General features: G+C 41.0%; 1 protein-coding gene across 6 annotated transcripts in view; it reads right to left on the bottom strand.

The window, feature by feature from the left end:
* Positions 1-12,081: 12,081 nt before the first annotated feature.
* The window catches only part of BCL11B (BCL11 transcription factor B), a 174,553-nt gene continuing 165,154 nt past the window's right edge, over positions 12,082-21,480 (bottom strand). For 5 of the 6 annotated variants that reach the window (XM_054970695.1, XM_054970697.1, XM_054970696.1 and 2 more), the window contains one exon: positions 12,082-21,046. In XM_054970695.1, coding sequence (XP_054826670.1) covers positions 19,035-21,046 — 2,012 coding nt within the window. In that variant the 3' untranslated portion in view covers positions 12,082-19,034. The remainder of the gene's footprint in view (positions 21,047-21,480) is intronic. The other variant, XM_054970698.1, reaches the window with a different exon arrangement.

The raw sequence follows: 21,480 nt of genomic DNA, 5'->3' as shown, positions 1-21,480 counted from the left end.
GAGAGGAGAGGTAAGAAAGTCACCCTTTATGTAGCACAGCACCTCTCACACTGTGTAGGATCTAAGCCTGTCACATGTTATACAATGCCCACATCTTCCTTACAGGAATTCATGACAAAATCCAGGCCAAGGAGGACACTATCCCATCTGGGCTGTCTCTTCTTTCTTGTGCTTCTATGACATTACTTAAGTTCAATTGAAATTGAACTGTGCCAGCTTTGGCACATTGCTAGACTCTGAAGAAAGACAAGTTATGAACAATTCCAACCTCATGTCCATGAATGCAGAACTCAAATATTGCTAAAGAAAGCTGAAAAGGTGAGTCAAGGAAGTATATGCAAGAAAAAGAGAAATACTAGAGTAGATAAGAATGGAGCTCTAAACCTGATTTTTAAACCCGAAAATGTGAGACAGATTTTGGTAGATCTAGACAAGGCTATGAAAATAGAGACTTCAGAAAAAACAAAAGAAAGACCACTGGACTTTTCAAGGTGATGTTGATCAAAGAAGACTTCTTCCAAAGAGACCACCAAGAAGAAAGGAACAAATCGGTTAACAACAGGATAGCACAGACTGTGAGCGTTCAAAGTTCTAGGGATGCTGAGTTGAGAGGAGCCGACATGCATGCCTCACAAAGTAGTATAAAAAGGATTCTCGATCAGAAGATGGTGCCAGCAGCCCTAGTTATCAGTCCAGCAGAACAAATGAGTTTTAACTGGCCTCCTGAAACTCACAGTGACGTCCGAAGCAGAGTTACTGCAGTCTAATGGGCTTAGACTGGAGTAACTCTGCTTAGGATTTCACTGTCAGTGGTCTATCATGACAAGCCACATTCCACAACTGCAGGACAACCATAGAAAGTTGTATTCAATATACTCAAAAAATTAATTTCCCTAATAATAATAACAACAACATTTGATTTATATACCGCCCTTCAAGACAACTTAATGCCCACTCAGAGTGGTTTACAAAGTATGTTGTTATTATCCCCACAACAATCACCCTGTGATTGGGGCTGAGCGGGTGGGGCTGAGAGAGCTCCTAGAAGCTGTGACTGACCCAAGGTCACCCAGCTGGCTATAAACGGAGGAGTGGGGAATCAAACCTGGTTCTCAAAGCCAGATACAAGGTTTCCCTGTGTGATTTCCCGCTCTCCATTTTAATGAGGGATTGCTTGCTAAGGACATAGGCTAGAACACAACCTGTTTTTATGCATCAACTCTAATCGCTAGAATCAGTTTCAGTTATCCAAGTAGTTGTGCAAGCAGGTGGGGAATGCGCTTGCTAACTTGGATCCAAACCAACAGGAAGGGCTCAGGCAAGGAGAAGTCATTTCCACCAACTGAGGACATAAGAAGAACCTTGCTTGCCAACCAGTTGCTATGCAGGGCCAGCAATAGGACATAGAGCCTGAGGTCTTCCCCTGATGTTGCCTCCTGGCATGGGTATTCAGAAGTTTATTGCTCTGAATGTAGAGGCTCCCTTTAGTCACCATGGCTCGCAGCCTTTCCTCTATAACTCTGTCTACTCCCCTTTTAAGACCGTCTATGTCTGAGGCCATCAATACATTCTCTGGCAGCATATTCCAAATTTAATCCCCTCTTCTTATCTCTGCTAAATCTCGATCTAATCTGGAGTGTCTTGTGCCCCTCAGAAGCAGAACATAGGACTGTGGTAGGAAGGGGGAGGCAAAGAGCATAGTTTCCATGAATGCAGTGGTGCTTACAGAGCCCAGATCCAATGTCCAACTCCTGTCGAAGGATGAGCTGCTACATTCTGCACCAGCTGGTGCTTCCGTCCAGACTTCTGGCCAGCCTGGCATAGATAACCAGATTTTCTTTTATGGCCAAACAATAACAAAAAAGCTACTTCAAAATTAGTACTTTCTCCTCTTCCCTATCTCATTTATCCTTTTCAAGAGGCAAAACTATTTGTTTTTAATGCATATTATGTAAGCATGTTTGTTCCCAGATTGAGCGTTGGAGTGCCAACATGCACCCAGGGAACACAGAGACGCTGGCGCAACCTTAATGATCGGATGCATTTATATCCAACCAAAGAGAGTGGGGGAAGAAAAGCTTGTCAGTTACATCTCATTTCAACATTTCCTGTAACGTGCTCCCATAAATCTCCTAATAACTGCTCACACTTGAGAAGTGTTCATACAGCATCGTCTTCATGAGCCAGGCAAATGGATGCGAGATTGCATGTAGCAAAGACAACCCAAACAAGAGCTTTGCATATAAGAGTAGCCCCGCTGAATCAGAACAGTGGTCCATCTAGTCTAGCATCCCATTTCCAGCACTGGTAGACCAGAAATCCTGCCTTTCTTCCCAATGAGGACCCAAAGCTACTTACATCATTCTCCTCTCCTCCATTTTGTCTTCACAACAGCCCTGTGAGAGAGGTTACGCTGAGAGCATGTGACTAGTTCAAGGTCGGCCAGCAATTATCCATGGCAGAGTGCAGATTTAAACTGGGGTCTCCAAGATCTTAGTCCAACACTCCAACCACTATACCATACTGAGATATCCAGAACTTCGGAGAGATCTTCTTCCATGAATACCTAAGTATGTATATTCATAAGTAAATACTAGCTATAATGTATTTTAAGATGGCAGCATTATTCCATTACAAAACTAATCACTCAGAGTGTGTAGAACCTGCTAATGGTTTTGTTTTTAAAAATTAAGGAATGTGTACCAATAATGCTGAGGAATAATGAAATACTCATAAAGAAATAGGATGTATGGGACAGCAAAGTAATTACCAGATATCTTTTTTAAGGAAAAAAATTACACCTTCCAAAAATATGCTTTATCAGCTGAATGTGTTGTCTTTTTACAAAAAAGAAAAATTAACATTTTGAATTAGATACATAGTTAACATTTGTTTCCAATATGTATTTCGGTACTCATTAAAATCGGGGCCTGATCCTCAGCTTTTTCCAGTCAAGCAGAAAGTCAAAAGAAAAAGAGGGGGCACTAAAAAGAGGCAGTGGTGAGGTGAGAGAAAAAGAGGAAGCCACATTTAAAGTTAAATGCTAAGATTCCGCCTTGCTAGTTCATGGCTCTGAGGCTTACTGCTTCTCGGAGACAAAGGCAAAAACAAACTGACGTTCCTACACTTCTTCTGAGCATTTGAGCAAACAATTGTGTTTAATATTAGAAGCCAGTTTCTCATGCGGTTGCTTAGGAATGAATAACATTCCTTGATGCCCTCCAATATACACCAGATTGCTCTGGGATGTTTTTGTGCATTCGACTTGAGCAGTTTACCAGGGTCTGGAGTCCACAGGAACATGACATTGTAATCTTGGTCATGTTTTATTTATATGGAGCAGCGCAGCCGATAGGGTGTGTTAACAAACAAAGATGATTGCTTCGGGGGCAGTCTCTCGTCCTGAGGTAATTAAGACAAAGTAGCTTCCCTGGTCGGGGGATACCCACTGCAAGTGACCTTTTTTCCATTTCTTCCTTTGCAAAAAATGATCCACCTCAAGCAGGTAAGGAGGGCTAAATCAGAAAAACTTGGTATTTTATCTTTTTGGTTAAAAGGTGCATCGTTAAAGGGCAGAGGCATGAATTATACTTCTCACAAATCCTTGTAGCCTTAAAAAGCCACTGGGTTTTTAGACCCCGGGACAGGACTAGGTTTGCAGGGAGGAAAACAAGTAAATAAAGAGAGAGAGAGAGAGAGCAGGGGTGCAGTAACGGCAGACCCCCTCAATTAAAAATGTTAGCTAAAGACACAAATATCTTTAGTTGGTAACAAACAAAAGGGCATGGTTCTCTAAAGCCCGTTATCAAGCTTCATGATTAAGCAAACTTCGTAGAGCATAGGGGAGACTCATAACTGCTTCAGGATTTGTGGGCACGTGATTATGTAATGTGTTATAGGTGCAGTCTTTGATGCTTCCCCTGTGGCTTCGTGGAAACCTGTCAACCTCAGGACTTGACTGTGCATTGCAAGAGCTGTCAGTGACCTGACTCTCCCCCAGAAGTGGACTGGGAAGTGAAAATGGCCCTGGGGGAAGCTGAATTATGCTGCCCTTCTGTGCTACAGGCCAGCACAGCAGGGCCACTCAGCTTAGTGGGACTGGAATGGGCATTAGCTCACCCACTGCATCGTTCCTCCAAAGGGAAGCAGTGCAGGAGGAGGCCATTTGTGAGCTGACCCCAACTGCTGTTGCTTTTGATGGCTCTCAGCATTGGTAGAGTTGCTGGGGCTTGGCTTTGGTTGCTCCCGGCCTGCAGTGGACCTCTATGGCATTGGCCAATCGGGAAACTTCCTGGTAAGTTAAATGGCCAGTCTGCCCCTGCTCTCTCACTGGTAACTGAAAAGAACCTCCATGATATGACATCACATTAATCATTTTCCTAGCTGCAATACATTAGCTAGAAGAGGAGGGGGAATGACATGATAGAGTTTTGGAAATGAAGTGAAGAAAATGGATGGACAGAACTTTTTCCTGAAATTATCTAATTCCTTGTGGGACTAAGCTAGTGATTATCACCACATGTTCTTGCAATGAATTCTTTGTTACTTTTACTGCAAGTTCTAATATTGTGAAAGAGGATGAAAAAGTGTTTCCTATTTATTCCTTCCACATTGTTATAACTTGTACACCACTTATTTGTTGCTCCCCACCCCCCACAATATTAAAAAATCACCAGGAAGATGTTCCAGCCCTTTGGTCATTTTCAGCTGCCTTTTCCTATACCTTCTGATGGACTAGGACCCAGAAGCGCTAGTTTCAAATCTTCACTTGGCTATGAAACCAGCTGTGTTTTGGATCAGTCACTCTTTCTCAATCGAACCTACATCACAGGGTTGTTGTGGGAGCAAAATGAAGGAAGAACCATGTCCACCACCTTTGACAGAAGGATGGGATAAAAATACAATAGAGAGATAGAATATCCATTTTAGCCCTGTTCACGTGTATAAATCTGTTTATAAACCTTTACAAGTGAAAATGAGGAGCAGCAACTTGGATAATTGAGGGGTTTCATTTACACGTTCAGCTGCATCTGTCGCAGTAGAAAAGAACAAGAGCCCGCTAGCACCTATAAGACTAACAAAATTTGTAGTAGGGTATGAGCTTTCATGAGTCACAGCTCACTTCTTCAGATACAGCTGTACCTGTGTTGACTGTAAGATGAGAATTACTCAATACCTCTATAAAGAATAATCAGGTGCATACTATACATGGAGGAAGCCCTGTTCACAAGTCACAGCAAATGCACACACAGTCTGTCCAGTGTACACGTGGTTTTTTATATGTGTGTTGTCATTCTCACATTATATCCAACACACAGCTAATGTGTGATTGAAACCCCAAGTTTATTAGGGTGTGGTCTCCAATTTCATTTGTGAATGCACATTGTCTGTGTAATGTTTTGCATGTAATTAAGTTTGAGTATTTTATTTCTGCTGCTTAAAGTGGATTTTTAAATAATTGTTATTGTGGCCTCTGAGGAAAGGAGGAGGGGGACTAGATGGTTGAATAGAGTGTGATGTCATTGGAGAGGCGAAGTGAATTGTGGTTTTTAGTCATAGTGCTGACAGAAAAGTGTTCATTCTGGTCAAATCAGGCAAACTGTGTGGAGCCTGAGAAAGTCTGTTTCTGAGAGAAAATATTAATTTTAGTTGATTCAGACAAACAGTGTGAAGCCTGAGAGAGAGAGTCCGTGTGCATGTGATTTTGAGAGAGAGTTGTCCAGCCAGGAGATTCTGGCCAAATAACTGTTTTTGAAACCACAAAGCTTAATAACTATTCTGAAACCAACACACTTATCAATACTTGGCAACCTTCACACTTATACACATATAAATAAATACTACTTTTGTTTTACCTCACAACCACCCTTACATCCTGGCCATTCTGTCAAACTACCTATACTGTCTATAACAAGCCTTCCTAAATTACTGGTTAAACAGAGAAAGTCTAAGACAAAAGCCTTTGGTGGCAGCAAAACCTTTTGGGGAGGCAGCAATATATAGGTCACACAAACACAAAAGGGGAAGGTGTTCTCAAGGTAAAGGAGAGAACGCCTAAAGCTGTGTGTGTGTGGAAATACAATGGAATGTTGGTTGTGACCAGAGCCCTCCTGAGGTAAAAGTTTAAGGTAATGTAAGGAGGAGCTGAATTAAAGGTCCAAGGCAAAGTTTAAAAAATAAAATCATTACAGGCTGTTTCTTACGAACAGGGGTACGTACGTACATGCAGATTGCACATACATTCTCTACAGTTGTGAACTAGTCAGGATTGTACGTGCATTAACCATAACTTGTGAGCAGGGCTCTTGAGATGGAGCGATTAGAATTAGATGCAGAGGATACAGTTCTACACCTAGAACTGTTTTCTGTAGCAAGCAACTGTTACATCTGATCACTATGGGAAAGTGTCTACTTTGGCAGTTACCAGTCAGGGCAGACAATATGGACTTTGATAGACCAATGTGTTGACTCAGTATAAGGCAGCTTCATCTAGTTTGTGATGTTACTACCTGTTACTTTATTTGGGGGCACCTGTTGCTTTATTTATTTATTGCCTGATTTTTAGGTGATATCATAAGGCAATTTTATTTTTGTATAGACATTTTCAGCGCTATGTTCAATAGCTCCAATTTCTCTGCAAGACCTTTATTTATCTATTTATTAAAATATTTATGCCCTGACTTTCCTTCATGGCTCAAGGCAGATTACATTCCTAGATGAAAGTCATCCATAATAAATTCCATCAACACCCCCCACCTCAGAAAATGCTAGCAGTTCAACCTCATTAAAAGCTCTTAAGAAATAGCACAGCCTTGTAGCACCTCCTAAAAACTTTTAAAGGCAGCACTCTCCCCACTTCTTCAAAGAGCTCGTTCCACAATGTGAAAGTCACTTTTAAATATGAGTAGGCTCTAGGATATGCCAGGTGGGCAGCCTAAATTGTGGGGGAAAGGGAAGAGAACAAAGGGGACAGCTAGAGGATCATAACTGACACAGAGGGATGTTTGGCGAGAGTTAGTCCTGTGGATATATGAGTCCTAGGCCATGAAGGGCTTTAAATACAAATTGACAGTCAATATAATTGTTTTTAAAATAATTAAAATCTGTTTCTCTTGGCTAGCCCCTTTTGTATCATTAACAAAGACAGACTCACATATCTCTGATAGAGAGCCGTCAGGGATAGCGTTGTGTAGCCCATCTTTTTAATGATCCTATATTTTTACACTTCCACAGCATGGCAGAAATATGTTCAACCCTATCTGCATAATGTTAACATCTAGAAATATATTGTAAGAAACAACATTGCCTGGGTTGGGGGATATGCAATGTGAACTGTAAGCTCTTTATCATCTTCAGCAAGTAGGATCCTTTTCAGAACAGAACAGGCTGTCGACTGTCAGAAAAACAGAATTCATGGTGTCATTTGCTAACTAAAGGTCTCTATTTAGCAAAGCTTGTGAATAATTCAAGAAAATCACTTTTCCTTTGGGGTGGTGGTGGTAATTGTCTACAAATATTTTTAAAGAATTAATAACAGTACAAAAATTCTGTTCCTTCATGTATTTTATCATCCAAATTTCCGTTTGTTGGGCATGTGCACAGTACAATGAACTTTTGCTATTTTTGAACTTGAAATGTGTTTCCCAACTTGTTCGGCAAATATCCCTTTAATATCTGTCAGCTTCTGTCATTAAAGGAGTATACTAACTTTCAAGGGAGAAAGCAGAAAGTGGTTCCTACAAAACAGAAGTATACACATTCCGTTAATTTAGAGCCAGTTCACATACTTGCTCCAGTAATACTCTGGTATACAATGACAGAACTTCTGTACATGCAGTAAAACCTCAAGATTGCATAGACACTACTTTGTGGGGTTGTACACGTATACATTTATTCATGTGCCTCTCTTTGACAGTTCTCCCATAAAGCAGAGCATGTATACTCTACTTCATATGTTATATTATCCAGTCATGTATTGGTGACATCAACAGTCCGGACCCATATATGCAATTACCTAGAATGTGAGTGCATGAACTGGTCCTTAGAATCATAGAAGTCACTATACTCTGTTTTTAAACTTGTTAGTTTTTGACAATGAGCAGCTGATGGTCCCCTTCCCTCCCCTGGGCTTAATCTGGCATCAACCACAAATGAGTATGCCCAGAACTGCACCAGTGGAAAAGACCAAACACGAGACAGGGTGAGCCAACCAAGGTGGTTTATTCTTTAATGGGTAAAGAGGAGGAGAGACAACAATAAATGTTAATTGCATTGACCTTTTCCAAGGTAAGAGTGGGTAGGGCATTGATACTTACTCAGTGGCTTGCAGAGAGCCACATTCGCAATTATCATCAACCAAAAGAACCACATTTACTTTCTTCTTTGGCATGAGGCCTGCACCTCAGGGAGGCTCACAGCCTATCTGCTCTTCTGGCGGTGGCTGTTTCAAGGTGGGAACTACCTGCCAACCAGAAGCCCCGCCCACTTTCCTGAATCATGTGGCAGGTGCCACATTGGGGAACTGTGCTCAGAAAAGCCACAGGTGGTGTGACAAAGGGCTGCATATGGCTTCTGAGCAACTGAGTGTCACTGAGGGGTAAGGGAATTGTTATAGTCCTTAGTAACTGAAAGCAGAAGGATGAGAGCCCCCTGTGACGTATCTGACAAGGGTAAAGGGTGATTAGCTCAGTTCTGACAACTCATCTATATGTCATTACCTGATCCACCCTGAAAACCAGTGTGGTGTAATGGTTGAAGTATTGGAAGACTTGGGCCCAAATCCCCAGTCAGCCATAAACTTCACTGGATGACCTTGGAACAGTCGCATGCTCTCGCTTAGCATAACCACAGTGCTGCTGGGAGGAATAACATGGGCAGAAAAGAGCTATGTGTGACAGGCTTGCTGGAGAAAAGATAGAATTAAAAATGTATTGATTTATACATAGAATGTATATGTGAGCATGTGAGTCCAAGAGCAGGGGAAATGAATCCATACATAATCCAGTTGTTATGTACTCAGTGTCAGGAATCAGGCAGATCATAGAATCATAGGGTTGGAAGGTACCTCTAGAGTCATCTAGTCCAACCCCCTGCACAATGGAGGAGGTTCACTACTCCCCCCGCCCCCAAATGCTCCAGTTACCCCTGCTCCATGCCCAGAAGATGGCAAAACACCTCCAGGATCCCTAGCCAAACTGGCATGTGGAAATTAGGATAGCAGTAGAACAATTGCCTTTATTCCAGTTTGACTCATATAACATGTTCTGTCTGATATGTACCACCAATAAACTTGGGCTATTCAGATATTAATTGGCTCTTCAATGGAAGAGGACAGGAATTAATTCCCTTTCCCCTATGATGGCAGGGATGGGAGTTATTTTCCTTGAGAGCAGGATGTTAAGGAATCTTAAAATGTGTTATCTTTCGTCCCACCAATTGAGATGGGGATAAAGGATTTTGAATTATTGCATCAAATAGCTTGTAAAAAATCAGTACTAGGAGGAGGCAGGTATGAAGACGTAAAAGGTAGTAGGGTAAAAGTAAAGACTATTGCTTTTCTCAGGAGCCCCTAGGGCCGTCAATGGGGGGACTAAATGCAATCTCCACTGTCAATGGGGGGGGGGCATCAGTGGGGGAACTAAAGGGAATCTCCACATCAACACAGGAATCACCATCAAGAGGGTGCCTTAGCTTTTATGCTCTGTTTGTTAACCCTCCAAATCAACTGGTTGGCCACTGGTGAGGCAAGATACTGACCTAGATGGTCCAATCCAGCAGGTTGTCTCTTATGATCCCTTTTCCAAATCTGGATAGATTTGACTTTTGTCAATAGTCTGTAAGCACCGTGCCATTTTCTTAGAGAAAAAGACGGATTGAATGGAGCAGAATGCATATGTGAGAGGAGGGTGGTATGAGATGTGTTTGTATGTGATGGTATGGAAGGGAAATAGGGGCCAAGTTCTTATTCTTAAGAACAAACTCTGTTTTTGCATTTGATCCTTATTTTAATACTCGCCCCATCACGTGGACATTCATGCCTACCCAAGTTGAAGAGATTTCAAGAGTTATTTGGAGAGATGCATGCAATTAGAGCTTGGCATTTGGGAGTAATTTCTGAAATCTGCAATGAGTTCTTGCAGTCCACCCCCCCTCCACCTATGACATCATCAACTTGCACTGGTACAAACTTACCAAGTGCATCACGCCTGTGCAAGTTATCTTCTAGTCTACGAGTCAGCTGAGGTGTGACAACCAATTACACATACAGTGGCAGCTGCTCACTATCTGCTGACTATTGGAAGGCCAGGAACAGATCACCTGCCTTGTATGCACAAGGTCCTAGGTTCAGTCTCTGGCAGTTCCATTTAAAGGATCTGGTAGCAGGCAGCAGTGAATACTGAAATAGAGTTTCAGTATAGAGCACACATTAATTTTCCATATGGTCACTATACGTATGTAACTTGAGTGACTTAACCAAAGTTTACAACAGACCATCTGTTTGACTGGTCTCTTGGAGAGTTCTTGGTGCTCCAGTGTGTACAAAGTGGAGCAATGCCTACATAATATTGATCCATGAGTGCTTTCTAACAACAGCATGTGTTGGTGTTGCATTAGGGCTAATGGATACAAGGCTCCACACTTTGTTAATCTACCATGATCTATATAAGTAACTCAAATAGCAAGTCGTAGGAAACCCCTGCAACTGGCAGAGCAATGGAGGAGTTAGCATACCAGGCACATCAGCTTAAGAGCTGAAAGCAAAATATGGCCTGAGCCATTTGCCAAGAAGCAAAGCTCTAACTCCCTGGTGACTTTAAACTGTAACTTAAAATACAGCTCCTCATTCGACAAAGCTTCCCTTGCTGATCTCTCCATATCCAACTCATTCAAGAGAGACCGGGGGCGGGGGGGTTGGTAAGTTATTTTTCTAGACAGAAGAGCCATCCATCAAGAAGCAACTCTCTTGACACACAGCCCAAAATTCATCATGCCGTATGTGAGCCTAAGGTTCCTCTGAAGTATCAAGTCCTGGTCTCAAGACATTCTAGCTCTCTGCACTGAGCTCTGAAATGGTAGACCTCATATTTTTTAGTTCCTCTCCGGTTGTGGAATCATGTGACCTAAGGCCCTCCGTTCACCTGTACTATCTACCTAGCTGGCCAACCGCTAGATCTTACTCTCAAAATTATTCCACATGTGCTACAGGCAGTCCTCCCCCAAGTTATTCCCTGACCCAACTTCCACCTTCCACAATTCTCAGGGTTGTATATCTCAAGCTCCACTAGGCAGCTGCTGGTCACTTACCATTGCTCAAACCAGTCCAATGCATCTTGATCCTTCTTGCAGTTATTTCTTTATCCCACCTCTCTTCCTAAAGCATGTTCACTGTGGAAACACCTATTTTAGTGTAAGTGCTCACTTATGTAATGGCTAACCTTGGACAATTGGTATTCCCAGCTCATAACTTTACCATATTGAAGGGGAGATAACAAAAGGTGCCACTCATGTGATTCATCAAGAAAAGATCCATCTTACTAGAGACCATCTATGCTAAGATCTGCCTGGGATTCTTCAAGTAGCCATCAGGATAAAACACAACTAAGAGCTACATTGGTGGTAAACCTCATTTTATTCCATGGTGGCACCCACATATAATTGGATATGATCATTCCCACCTGAATTGGTCTTGTCCACAAAGGAGGTGTGAATGCTTGCTGTAGAACAATGATAGCACAGTGATTTGTGGATGCAGCCCATTATGTGTAAAAGTTAACAGCTGAACAAATGAGTTAGAGGGTTGGCAAGAAGCGGATGTGACAGTTTCCCTGATGTTTAGTTTAATTAGCACATGCTCTCTGAGAGTTCTGGTTCTACTTTTTTAAACACATTTTCAAACATCCATGTAGAAATAATGTTTGGTTCTAAGCAGCCCTTAGTGCTTGTATGGAAAAAGAAATCATTTCCCTTAACTGGGGCCTAACGAAAGTGTTTTCCCCCCAATAAACAAAATGTCAGTCTTACAATTCACATTAATTCAAACTCCTTCTGATTCTAAATAAGCAGTAAAAGACAATCTTTGGAGATCAAGTCAAATGTCCGATTTATTATTTTTTTTAATATAACTTGAAACTGGAACAAACGTTGTTTTGAACGAGTGTACAAATGAAATGGTAGACACATGCTGAACTCAACAATGTGACAGTACGGGGAAAAAAAGAGGCCAAAAGTCTTGTACAGAGAATTAAAAGGAACAATAAATATTTCACTACCTGATATTGAAATGACCTCCTGCCATCTCAACATTTTTTATCCATAATAATAAAAAAAAAGTGCTCCCTTTTCCTTTTTTTAGCGGAGCACAAATACCAAGCAATAATAAATAGTTCCAAACTTGTAGTAAAAGACAAAACCTCCAAGTAAACAACGAAAGCTCATACAATAATAGAAAAAGGTAATAAAAATAGTTTGCCTTGCCAGTACAAATGCAAACAACCGAAATCAACGTTACTTTGCTTTGCAGTTCTAAAATACAAAGAGCACCATAAAATGAGTTTACCTGTGAAAAACAAAACCTTGGACTGTATTGAATCAGGACTAGGATGAAATGCTGAAGGGTGCAACTGGTTTTTTTAAAAAAAATGTTATGTCCTATGGGGGAAAAAATTAAGACTATCACTCCAGTAATGTTCCAAACATTGATTTTAGCTGGAGCAGGACCAGGCTCTCTAGAATAATTCTAACATAACACCATTAATTTTGCTGATATTAGCACTGTAACAATCATGATGACAGCAGAGATAGCTATGGTACGCCTGCCATATTGTGCTTATGGCCTTGCAAAGCAGGATTCCTAAAAGCAAGAAGGGAGGGAGGGTCATCGCAGTTTCACTTGTGCTTCAAAGTGACTTATGTTGGTTTCTCGGCAGTTAAAGTCACACTATAAGACAGCTGCTGGTGGTTCAAATCTTTGTCAAGCACAAAAGAACTGTGTGGTGCTCTTAAGCAAATTCACTGCAATCTAGAATGTGGATTCATTCTCCTGCTGAATTGGTTTGGATAAAATGGACATCTAAGGAGGATCACAATTCTACAGATGATTTTACCCCTATGTAGCAGCAACACTGAATTCCGTGGGTTTATGCCAGGATAAAGGAAAGCAAAATGTGCACAATATTGTGAGGTAAGAAGCTGAGGTTGCTATCTTAGGTTTGCTGATGCTTCTCTATGACTGGATCCTAACGTAACATTATCCCAAATTTTGAAGAGATAGAACAATGCCAAAAGGGGGAATAGTTATTCCAAGTTCTACAATACACAACTGACACTGGAATGGCTCCATGGATTTCACATGAGCGGCCATTTCTTCACACAACATAGATAATTCCTCATCATTGTCCCTTTCAGTGTTCTGTCACTACTCCGGTGATTTTTCTTGTGCCTTGACCCCCCTCAACCCCCTCCCCAAAAGCAAAGGGAGTGGGGAAGTAGAAGAAGTTTTATCTACCTAAAAGGCACAGAATTTCATCCCAGTCCTTCAAATATTCAGAAATTTATGGAATGTACAATTAGGAGTCAACAGCAGCAAAGCAGACAGAAGAACACGGACTGGCAAAACCTGTACAGGGTCCCATTTTGACAGGGAGGGGAAAAAATAGTGGAATGCATCTGGACCAGTTTTTTAAAACTCCAATTCACTTCACAGTCGTACCAACAGGACACTGCTCTTTCTGCCCCCCACCTCAAAATTTTAAACTGCTTCATGTGAAGGGGTCAGGGGGAAAGATGGCAATGGCGTGATGCCCTGGTCCAGCAAGGGCTCCAATTTAAACTCTGCCCAAGCAAAGAAGTGTCGTACAGGAGTACAAAACCTTACAGGATCGTATACCCCTAACAGGTAGTTGGTGCCGTGAAGGATGACAATGTTAGTCACCTGTCTGGTGACGGTGAGAGGACTGAATGCACAATTAGTTAGGTGAACAGAGGCATGAATGCACACCTCAGTTAGGTGATCAGAGCTTTCAAAAACAGTACCATTGTGAATTTTGGGTACAAGTATGCGGTTTTCTACCTTGGGGCTAAAAAGCTTACATTTGCCAAGAAAAGCCACCTCCCTGCGTCTCTAAAGGGGCATTTATGGAATGTCAAACGTCTTCACAAAAATTTAATTTCAATTAACAATAACAGGCAACAGCCATCCATCCTAGGTCAACTATACCTGGGAAAGCCTTGATACAAGGGGTCCAGGCAGCTTCTACGTAATCACTGCCCTGTAGGAACAGCGCATTTTCCGTAGGCCATTTCTGAGAGAAAAAAAATATATATGTACATACGCACAACTAAAATCGTGAACAAAACCTCAAAACAAAAATAAAACCTGATAACAACCCCCCCAAATAATAATTAAAAATTAATTATTGTTTTGTTTCTTTTACTCAAAGGTTGTCAAACAACCCTTTTATTTTTTTTCCTTCTGTACAATAAGGTCTTGACATACAAATTATTTTTTGCACTATTTTATCCTGCCAAATTAAAAAAATATATTATGGCAGCCTGTTTGTTTGTTTTTATTTTTATTTCCAAATTCACTAACAAAAAAGTACATTAAATCCCTTTAAAAGGACAAGCGTACAGTTAAAAAATTACAAGTTCCAGTAAAAATACAGCAAGTGCCTACATTATATGAATCAACCAATATCAATATCCATTCCAGAAGAGGGAGGGCGGGAGGGGGAGAGAGATAAAAATAGGTACAGGTCAGAAATGTGATTTTTTTTTTAAATTCTGCAAAGCAATAACAATATTAAGCACTTTTTTTCTACATACTTTTTCTACATGGTGTAGCAGTCACCTTTTAATCCCCAAATACAAGTTTCTATACATTTTTCTTGAAATAAAAATTCAACACCCAAGGCTGAAAAAAATTTACTAAAACTCAGACTTTACAGTTACAGTGACAAGAACAAATTTATAGACCCACCATTTAAATTTTACTGCAACATTTTCAAGGAAAAAAAGAGAAAAGTTTTTTTTTTCTTTCTGGTTTTGTAAAATGCCCAGGCATTCTCCATTATTACAAATACTGGTCCACTTTTACAGTAATCAAGAAATTTTAATATATATAATATATACTAAAACCCCGTCACCAAAAGAAAACAATATACACATGGCCATTATGGCATTTTTAATAACCTATTAAGCAAACTTTGAGGAAGGAAAAAAAGAAAAAGAGAGATTGCTCAAACACACGATACACACAATGTTTTACCCTTGTATGTATTCAATACTGTAAACGTATTTTAAGACAGAGTGCACTAAATTTAACTTTAAAAAAAAATTAACCGTTGTTCCTGAATTTTTTTTCATTCAATGATAACAACTTGCAATTTTGTGTCATTTGAGTTTTAATTCAGCAGTAAATCATTTCCATTCCATTTCCTAAGCAGCGTTCTCCTGAAAAAAAAGAGAGAGGCTGAAAACAATTCAGCAAGCGGATGTCCGAAGTTGTGCTGGATATACATCTTCATTGGATTGGGTCTTACATCATTTTCATGTCCACTATCTTCAACCAGGATTTTTTTTAAAGTAAATGTGGCTCTTTTGTTTGTTTTCACCCTAAAGAACATACTTTTTTTCTTGTTCTACCTTTTTTTAAAAGTCTTTTCATTTCACAAAAATGTTTGCATTTGTCTCAAGAGACTCAAATAGGAAGATCAGGTTTCAAGGCACTCACATCAAATTGAATGGCAGTAGAAAAACTGTCCAATATTTTTTTTTCTTTTATAGTGCCAGTATTGTGAATGCCACGCTTAGCAACACTGACACTTAATCTCAGATGTCCTTTTTAACAGTTTCACCCACCTCTGGACCAAGCAAAGACAAAAATGCTATAATTTCTTGTTCAGAAGCCACTGGTCTTAAATGCAAACACAAAAAAACCACATTTTTTTTAAAGTGCGGGTCAACAGAACCAAAATGTGTAATTCTTAAAATTGTCCTGTCTTGATAGACTGAACAGAGAGTTCTCAAACTATGGCCTAAAAAGATTTATCTAGAGGTCATGAAAAACACACATTTTGGGGCCCTCGCAACAAAGCTGTGGAGAAAGCTGGGCAATTCAGACGAGGCCACCTACTCTGGTCTGGCAGATTAAAAGAGAAGGATCATATAGGCCCACAATATGCTCTGAGTGCATGAGAGAGAAAACAAACAAGAGTCTCATTGGTTTTCAGCATCGCTGCACCACACAGCAAGAGAAACCTACAACTCAGAAGGGTCTGTCTGATCAACATACTCAAAATAAAACGGGAAGTGGAGGAGAGAACTTGTGCCCAATGTTTGAATTACTCGAGGGAGGGGGAATAGGACCTCTTAATGAAATCCACAAATCCAAGTGTTCAACCCCTGAGCCCCAAACTGGCCCTCCCTGTAGCGACTAGAACCAGTAGGAACAGAGGCCATCACAAAAGGAAAGAGTCTAGGTAGGATGGAAGCTAACAGCAGAAAACTGTTTTGTGTCTTTCCCAGGGCTTTTTTTCAGGGGGAACGCGGGGGAACGGAGTTCCGGAACCTCTTGAAAATGGTCACATGGCTGGTGACCATTTTCTCTGAGGGCAACCCACTGAGTTCCACCACCTCTTTTCCCAGAAAAAAAGCCCTGGTCTTTCCTAACAGCTATCCATGCCATCTTAGGAATGGTCACACATTGAGAGGCATATGATTCCATAAAAATAAGAGCGAGTTATTAGGATTAAACTACAAAGGTTCAAAATGCAAAGGACTATCAGGTAACAATTTTAAATAGAAATAACACAGGTAATCTGAATCTTTAATAAAACTCAAAATTCAAAATGACTTTTAGCTACTCCCTGTGAAGGAAAGCCTATTATGCTATATGGGATGCAAGCTACTGTTGTAAGAGATTCAATTTAATGTAAGTAAGGGATATTCAGCAATTCTGAACTACATTGGTCGGTGTTTAGAAGATCCGAAGAACGAGTTCCAAAATATTAATTTATAAACAATCAGGGGAAATTCAGAATTTCAAATCTCTTAACTCAGTTTTTAGTTAATGATATCAATTTTTCAAGAAGTTTTTCTAAAGGGGAAAAAAGTTCTCAGCCCCCAAATAAGTTTTTTTTTTTTTAAACCAGCAAAAACTTTGTTATGGGACTTAAATTCAGGAATTTCAAAAGCAAAAGGAATTTGTGACCGTTTTCATTCCAGCACCTTGTTTAAGGCTGGGATCCTCGAACCTTATCGAACAGTTATCTTACCAGTACTTATCAACTACTTAATGTAGCATTCTAAAAAGGGTTGTTCATTGCACATTATATGAGTCAAAATTTTATTTCACGTCAAAATGCCTGAAAACATCTGGTCTAGCACATAGCCATTGTCTAATAGCTATAAGTGTAACCGTTCCCCCCTAGAGTATTTATTTAAATAATTGGTATGTATGGAAGTCTTAACCAAGGTAAGGATCATAATTCTGAAGTAAGCTAACTACACACTGGTTGACATCAGGCTAAATCATGGTTTCATTAAACACTAGTTATATATATTGTTTGAATGCAGACAGTCCAATAAATCAGAAGCTGCCAGCTTCTCCAGAAGTGATGTGGTGGCAGACGCCATCCTACACCCCGTGTCCTCTCCCCCAACCCTCTTGCCAGTTGCCAGGTACAGCTTGGCAACCCTAGAGTTCTGATCTAGCATAGGCAGACCTTAGGTTGGACCAATTTAATATGTGATCAGAGTTAACGTGATAGAATGAATATCTCTTAATTTTGCCTAATTGGCTGATATGACATAGGAAGAGCAACTTGGGATAAGTAATCTATCAAAATAATTCTGTAGCCCTTTGAGGCCGATAGAACAATAAACAATGTACGTATGCATGCATGTGCACATAAATTAATGCCCAATGTATTGGAATTACTCCAATAAAGGTCACTGCTGCTCTTGCTCTGGGATAGTCACATTTCAAATATCCAGGTAATCAACTGATAACTACAATTTTGCGTTTATAACGGTTTATGTGAACAAGACCTTGAATAAGTTGATATGTGTGTGACAACAACAAGCAAAGCTTTTTTTCAGTCTTGTTTTCCAAAATCTGTACATGCAGCTGTCACGGTTCTGAAATTATCTTAAGGATTTTTTAAAAAAATGGCAGAAAGGTGAAAATATACCACTAGAAACTGTAGCAAATTTTCTTACTAATAATGCTCAATTCTTGCTATTGCTTTCATGAATGTAGCTGCCATCAGGAAATACCTGTGTCCATGTCGTTTTAGCTCTCATAATATCTACTCTGGAAGTTTGTAAAACATCTTTTTAAAGGCCTCTGTTTTTATTGGCAGCATCAGTGCTACATATTAGATCCAAATCCAAAAGAAAGTGCTACGATGTTTAAGATTGTTATCCGCCATATTTTATCTTCTCTAATGTCCAAATGATTTTTTCTTTCTTGTTTTTTTAAAGGGACACCTCAAAAGGGTAAAAAAAAAACTAGAAAAGAGAACAAAATTATTACTTAAAATGTTGGCTTCTTCACAAGAAATTACAGATGCTTAGCGTAAGCTTCACCAAAGCAGCGGCCCTTTTAAAATTATAATTTAAATTGATATGCATCTCCCCCTGTAATGCAAATAATCTCAGGTTACTACCGGGGAAAATTAGAATGGGATACCCAACAAAAATGTAAAGGAAAATCGAAAACAGAAAAAAAGTCTTTAAAAAAATACCTGCACATGCCAAAACAAAAAAAATTACAAAATAACCCAATAAATACAGAAATTATTGCACAGTTAAAAGGCTTCACAATTTTACTGCCTTAACCAATCCTCAGGTTTAATAGAACTTTGTAGACACAGGTTATATTTAAGTGCCGAATTCTGGCACCTGCCATAGTTATGCTAAGTTATGTTTATGGAGGCAAGTTAGGTCAGCTTTTCTCAGTTGGCAATAGTTAAAACTGTACAACTTAAATGTTACCTAGACCCCTGATTTTAACCCGCTTGGGGGGGGGGGGCTTAGCTTCTTTCTGCCTGCTCAATTTTGACATCATTTGTCAGCAAATGTTCACCGTGCCACTTTTTCATGTGTTTCTCCAGGGTGCTGTAAACACTGAACGGCATCTGGCAAATGTCGCAGCGATATACCTCCTTCCCTATCTGGCCATGCGTTTTCATATGACGCGTCAGCTTACTGCTCTGAGCGCATGCATAGTTGCAGAGCTCACATTTGTAAGGCCGCTCTCCCGTGTGGCTCCGGCGATGCACTGTTAAGTTGCTGCAATTCTTAAACACCTTGCCACAGTACTCGCACGTATCGCTCCGCCGTCCTTCCTTTGAACTGGGTCGACCAGGGCCGGGTCCGCTGATATGGGGTGTACTGCCTCCGCTGGCTGTCCCGCTGCGCCCTGAGAGACCACCATCCAGCATATCACCCGGTGGAGTGGAGAAACGCAGGCTTCCATTTTCTGAGGAGTGCTCAGAAGAAGTTGCAAAGGGGGATTGTCGGGAGTCTGTGAATCCTAGAAACGGATCCTTCATGAAGTGCCTTGATGCTGCATATCCTACCAGCCACTGTGAGTAAACATTTTCAGAGGGTATTATTGTTGCTGGTGGTAAGTCCAAATCTTTTTCTATCTTTATTCTTTTTGATGAGTTGTTTAAACTGGGGCTTGTAATAGGGGTTGGCTTGCGAGGGAACAGACCCGGAAAGGGTTCACCTGGACCAAAGTTTCTCCCATTGACTGTCCCTTCCTCAGTACGGTCAAGTTCTCCCACTACTGAGTCTTCATCACCAGTGTCTCTCTGACAAAGGTCTCGGGGACAGAGTTCTCGTTGATCAGAAGATCTTTTCATGAAGCCTCCTCTTTTCTGCTTTTCAGCCAGCATGTCATTGTACTGTTGGATGGTCCCGAGGCTTACATTCTCTATCACTTTTCCTAGGACAAGGGATTTTTCATCTGGCAGCGATTTGGAGCCATTTTCTCGATTACGACTTAACTCCGAGTCCATGCTGAAGCTTGACTCAGGCCTACTTTCATTTTCCAGCTCCTCTTCCTCCTCCTCCTCCTCCTCCTCTTCTTCATTGTCATGCCCTAGAGAAGGATCACTCTCATTCCTGAAATCTGCCTCACTAGACTTTAGTCCTTCTCCAGTGAGCTCGCTTGTGCCAGGCTCAGGGGAGCTTGTTGCAGAAAGTCCATCATCTGACCTCCCTGTCATGGATCCAGCCTTGTGCATATGCGTTTTCATATGGCGTTTTAACTTGCTGGCTTGGGAACAAGCATGGTCACAGAGCTGGCATTTATAGGGCTTCTCTCCTGTGTGACTACGGCGGTGTACAATGAGATTGCTCTGGAACTTGAACGTTTTCCCACAAAATTCACAGGACTTACTTTTAGCCTGAGGCTGGGGAGGCGTAGTGCTGCTTGGGGGCATTGGCGGCAATGGTGGGGTGCTCAGAAAAGGTGATTTAGGGCTTGGCTGGAAAGGATTCAACAAGCGATGCATAGGGTTGTTGCGATTGGGAGAGACTGGTGGAGGGGTGGAGTTGTTCCCTGCCAGTTCTCGAAGCCTTCTAGAGAAATCCATCGCTGGGGACTCGATTGCCATGGGGTTTAAACGCATGACTCTGTCAAAGGCACTGGGATGCTGGGCAACTAACCCCATTTCTTCGGCACTAAGGCGATGTGGATCCAGATGATGACGAGGTGGTGGGCTGAAGAGGGGAGGTGTGTTGGGAAGCCGACCTTCACCAAAGCCAGGATGATCACGCAGAATGGGACCTGTCATTCGCAAGAGACTAAAAGGGTTGTTGTCGCCAAGGAAATTCATCAACGGGGACTGTGCAACAGTCTCGGGTCCCAGAGGAGGAGGGATGGTGATGCGTGGAGTAAGGGAGCTATTTGAAGGGCTTGTTTCCAAGTAGATGCGGAATCCATGTGTGTTCTGGGCATGCTGAAGCAAAAACCAAGCACTGTTAAAAGGCTGCTTGCATGTTGTGCAAATATAGCTTGAAGGCTCATCTTTACCTAGAGGTAAAAAAACAGACAGAAAAAGAAAAAAACATCAGAAAAAAATCACATACAAAAGTTCTAAATACCTACGTGGTATTTCCTTTTTGAAAATATTCTACTAAAATAAAATCTATCTTTTCTGCCTATCCATAATTCTGGTGATGGTAGAAAGTACCCTAAAGACATAGCTGACTTATGGGGTTTTCAAGACAAGAGACTAACCGGTGTGGTTTGCCATTGCCTACCTCTGCATAGAAATCCTCGCCTTCCTAGCAGGTCTCCCATCCAATTACTAACAAAGGCCAACCCTGCTTAACTTCCAAGATCTGACAAGGCTGGGCTTGCTTGGGCTATTCAGGTCAGGTCTTTATTTATTGTATAGCAAATAAATCAATTATAGTTTGCTAGAATCCAGCCAACTCTGTTCCAACTTAGAGCCAAACTACACG

The sequence above is a fragment of the Eublepharis macularius genome, chromosome 2 (assembly GCF_028583425.1).
Source record: "Eublepharis macularius isolate TG4126 chromosome 2, MPM_Emac_v1.0, whole genome shotgun sequence".
In the NCBI taxonomy this organism is placed as follows: Eukaryota; Metazoa; Chordata; class Lepidosauria; order Squamata; family Eublepharidae; genus Eublepharis; species Eublepharis macularius.
This window is presented reverse-complemented; position numbering and strand designations above follow the sequence as displayed.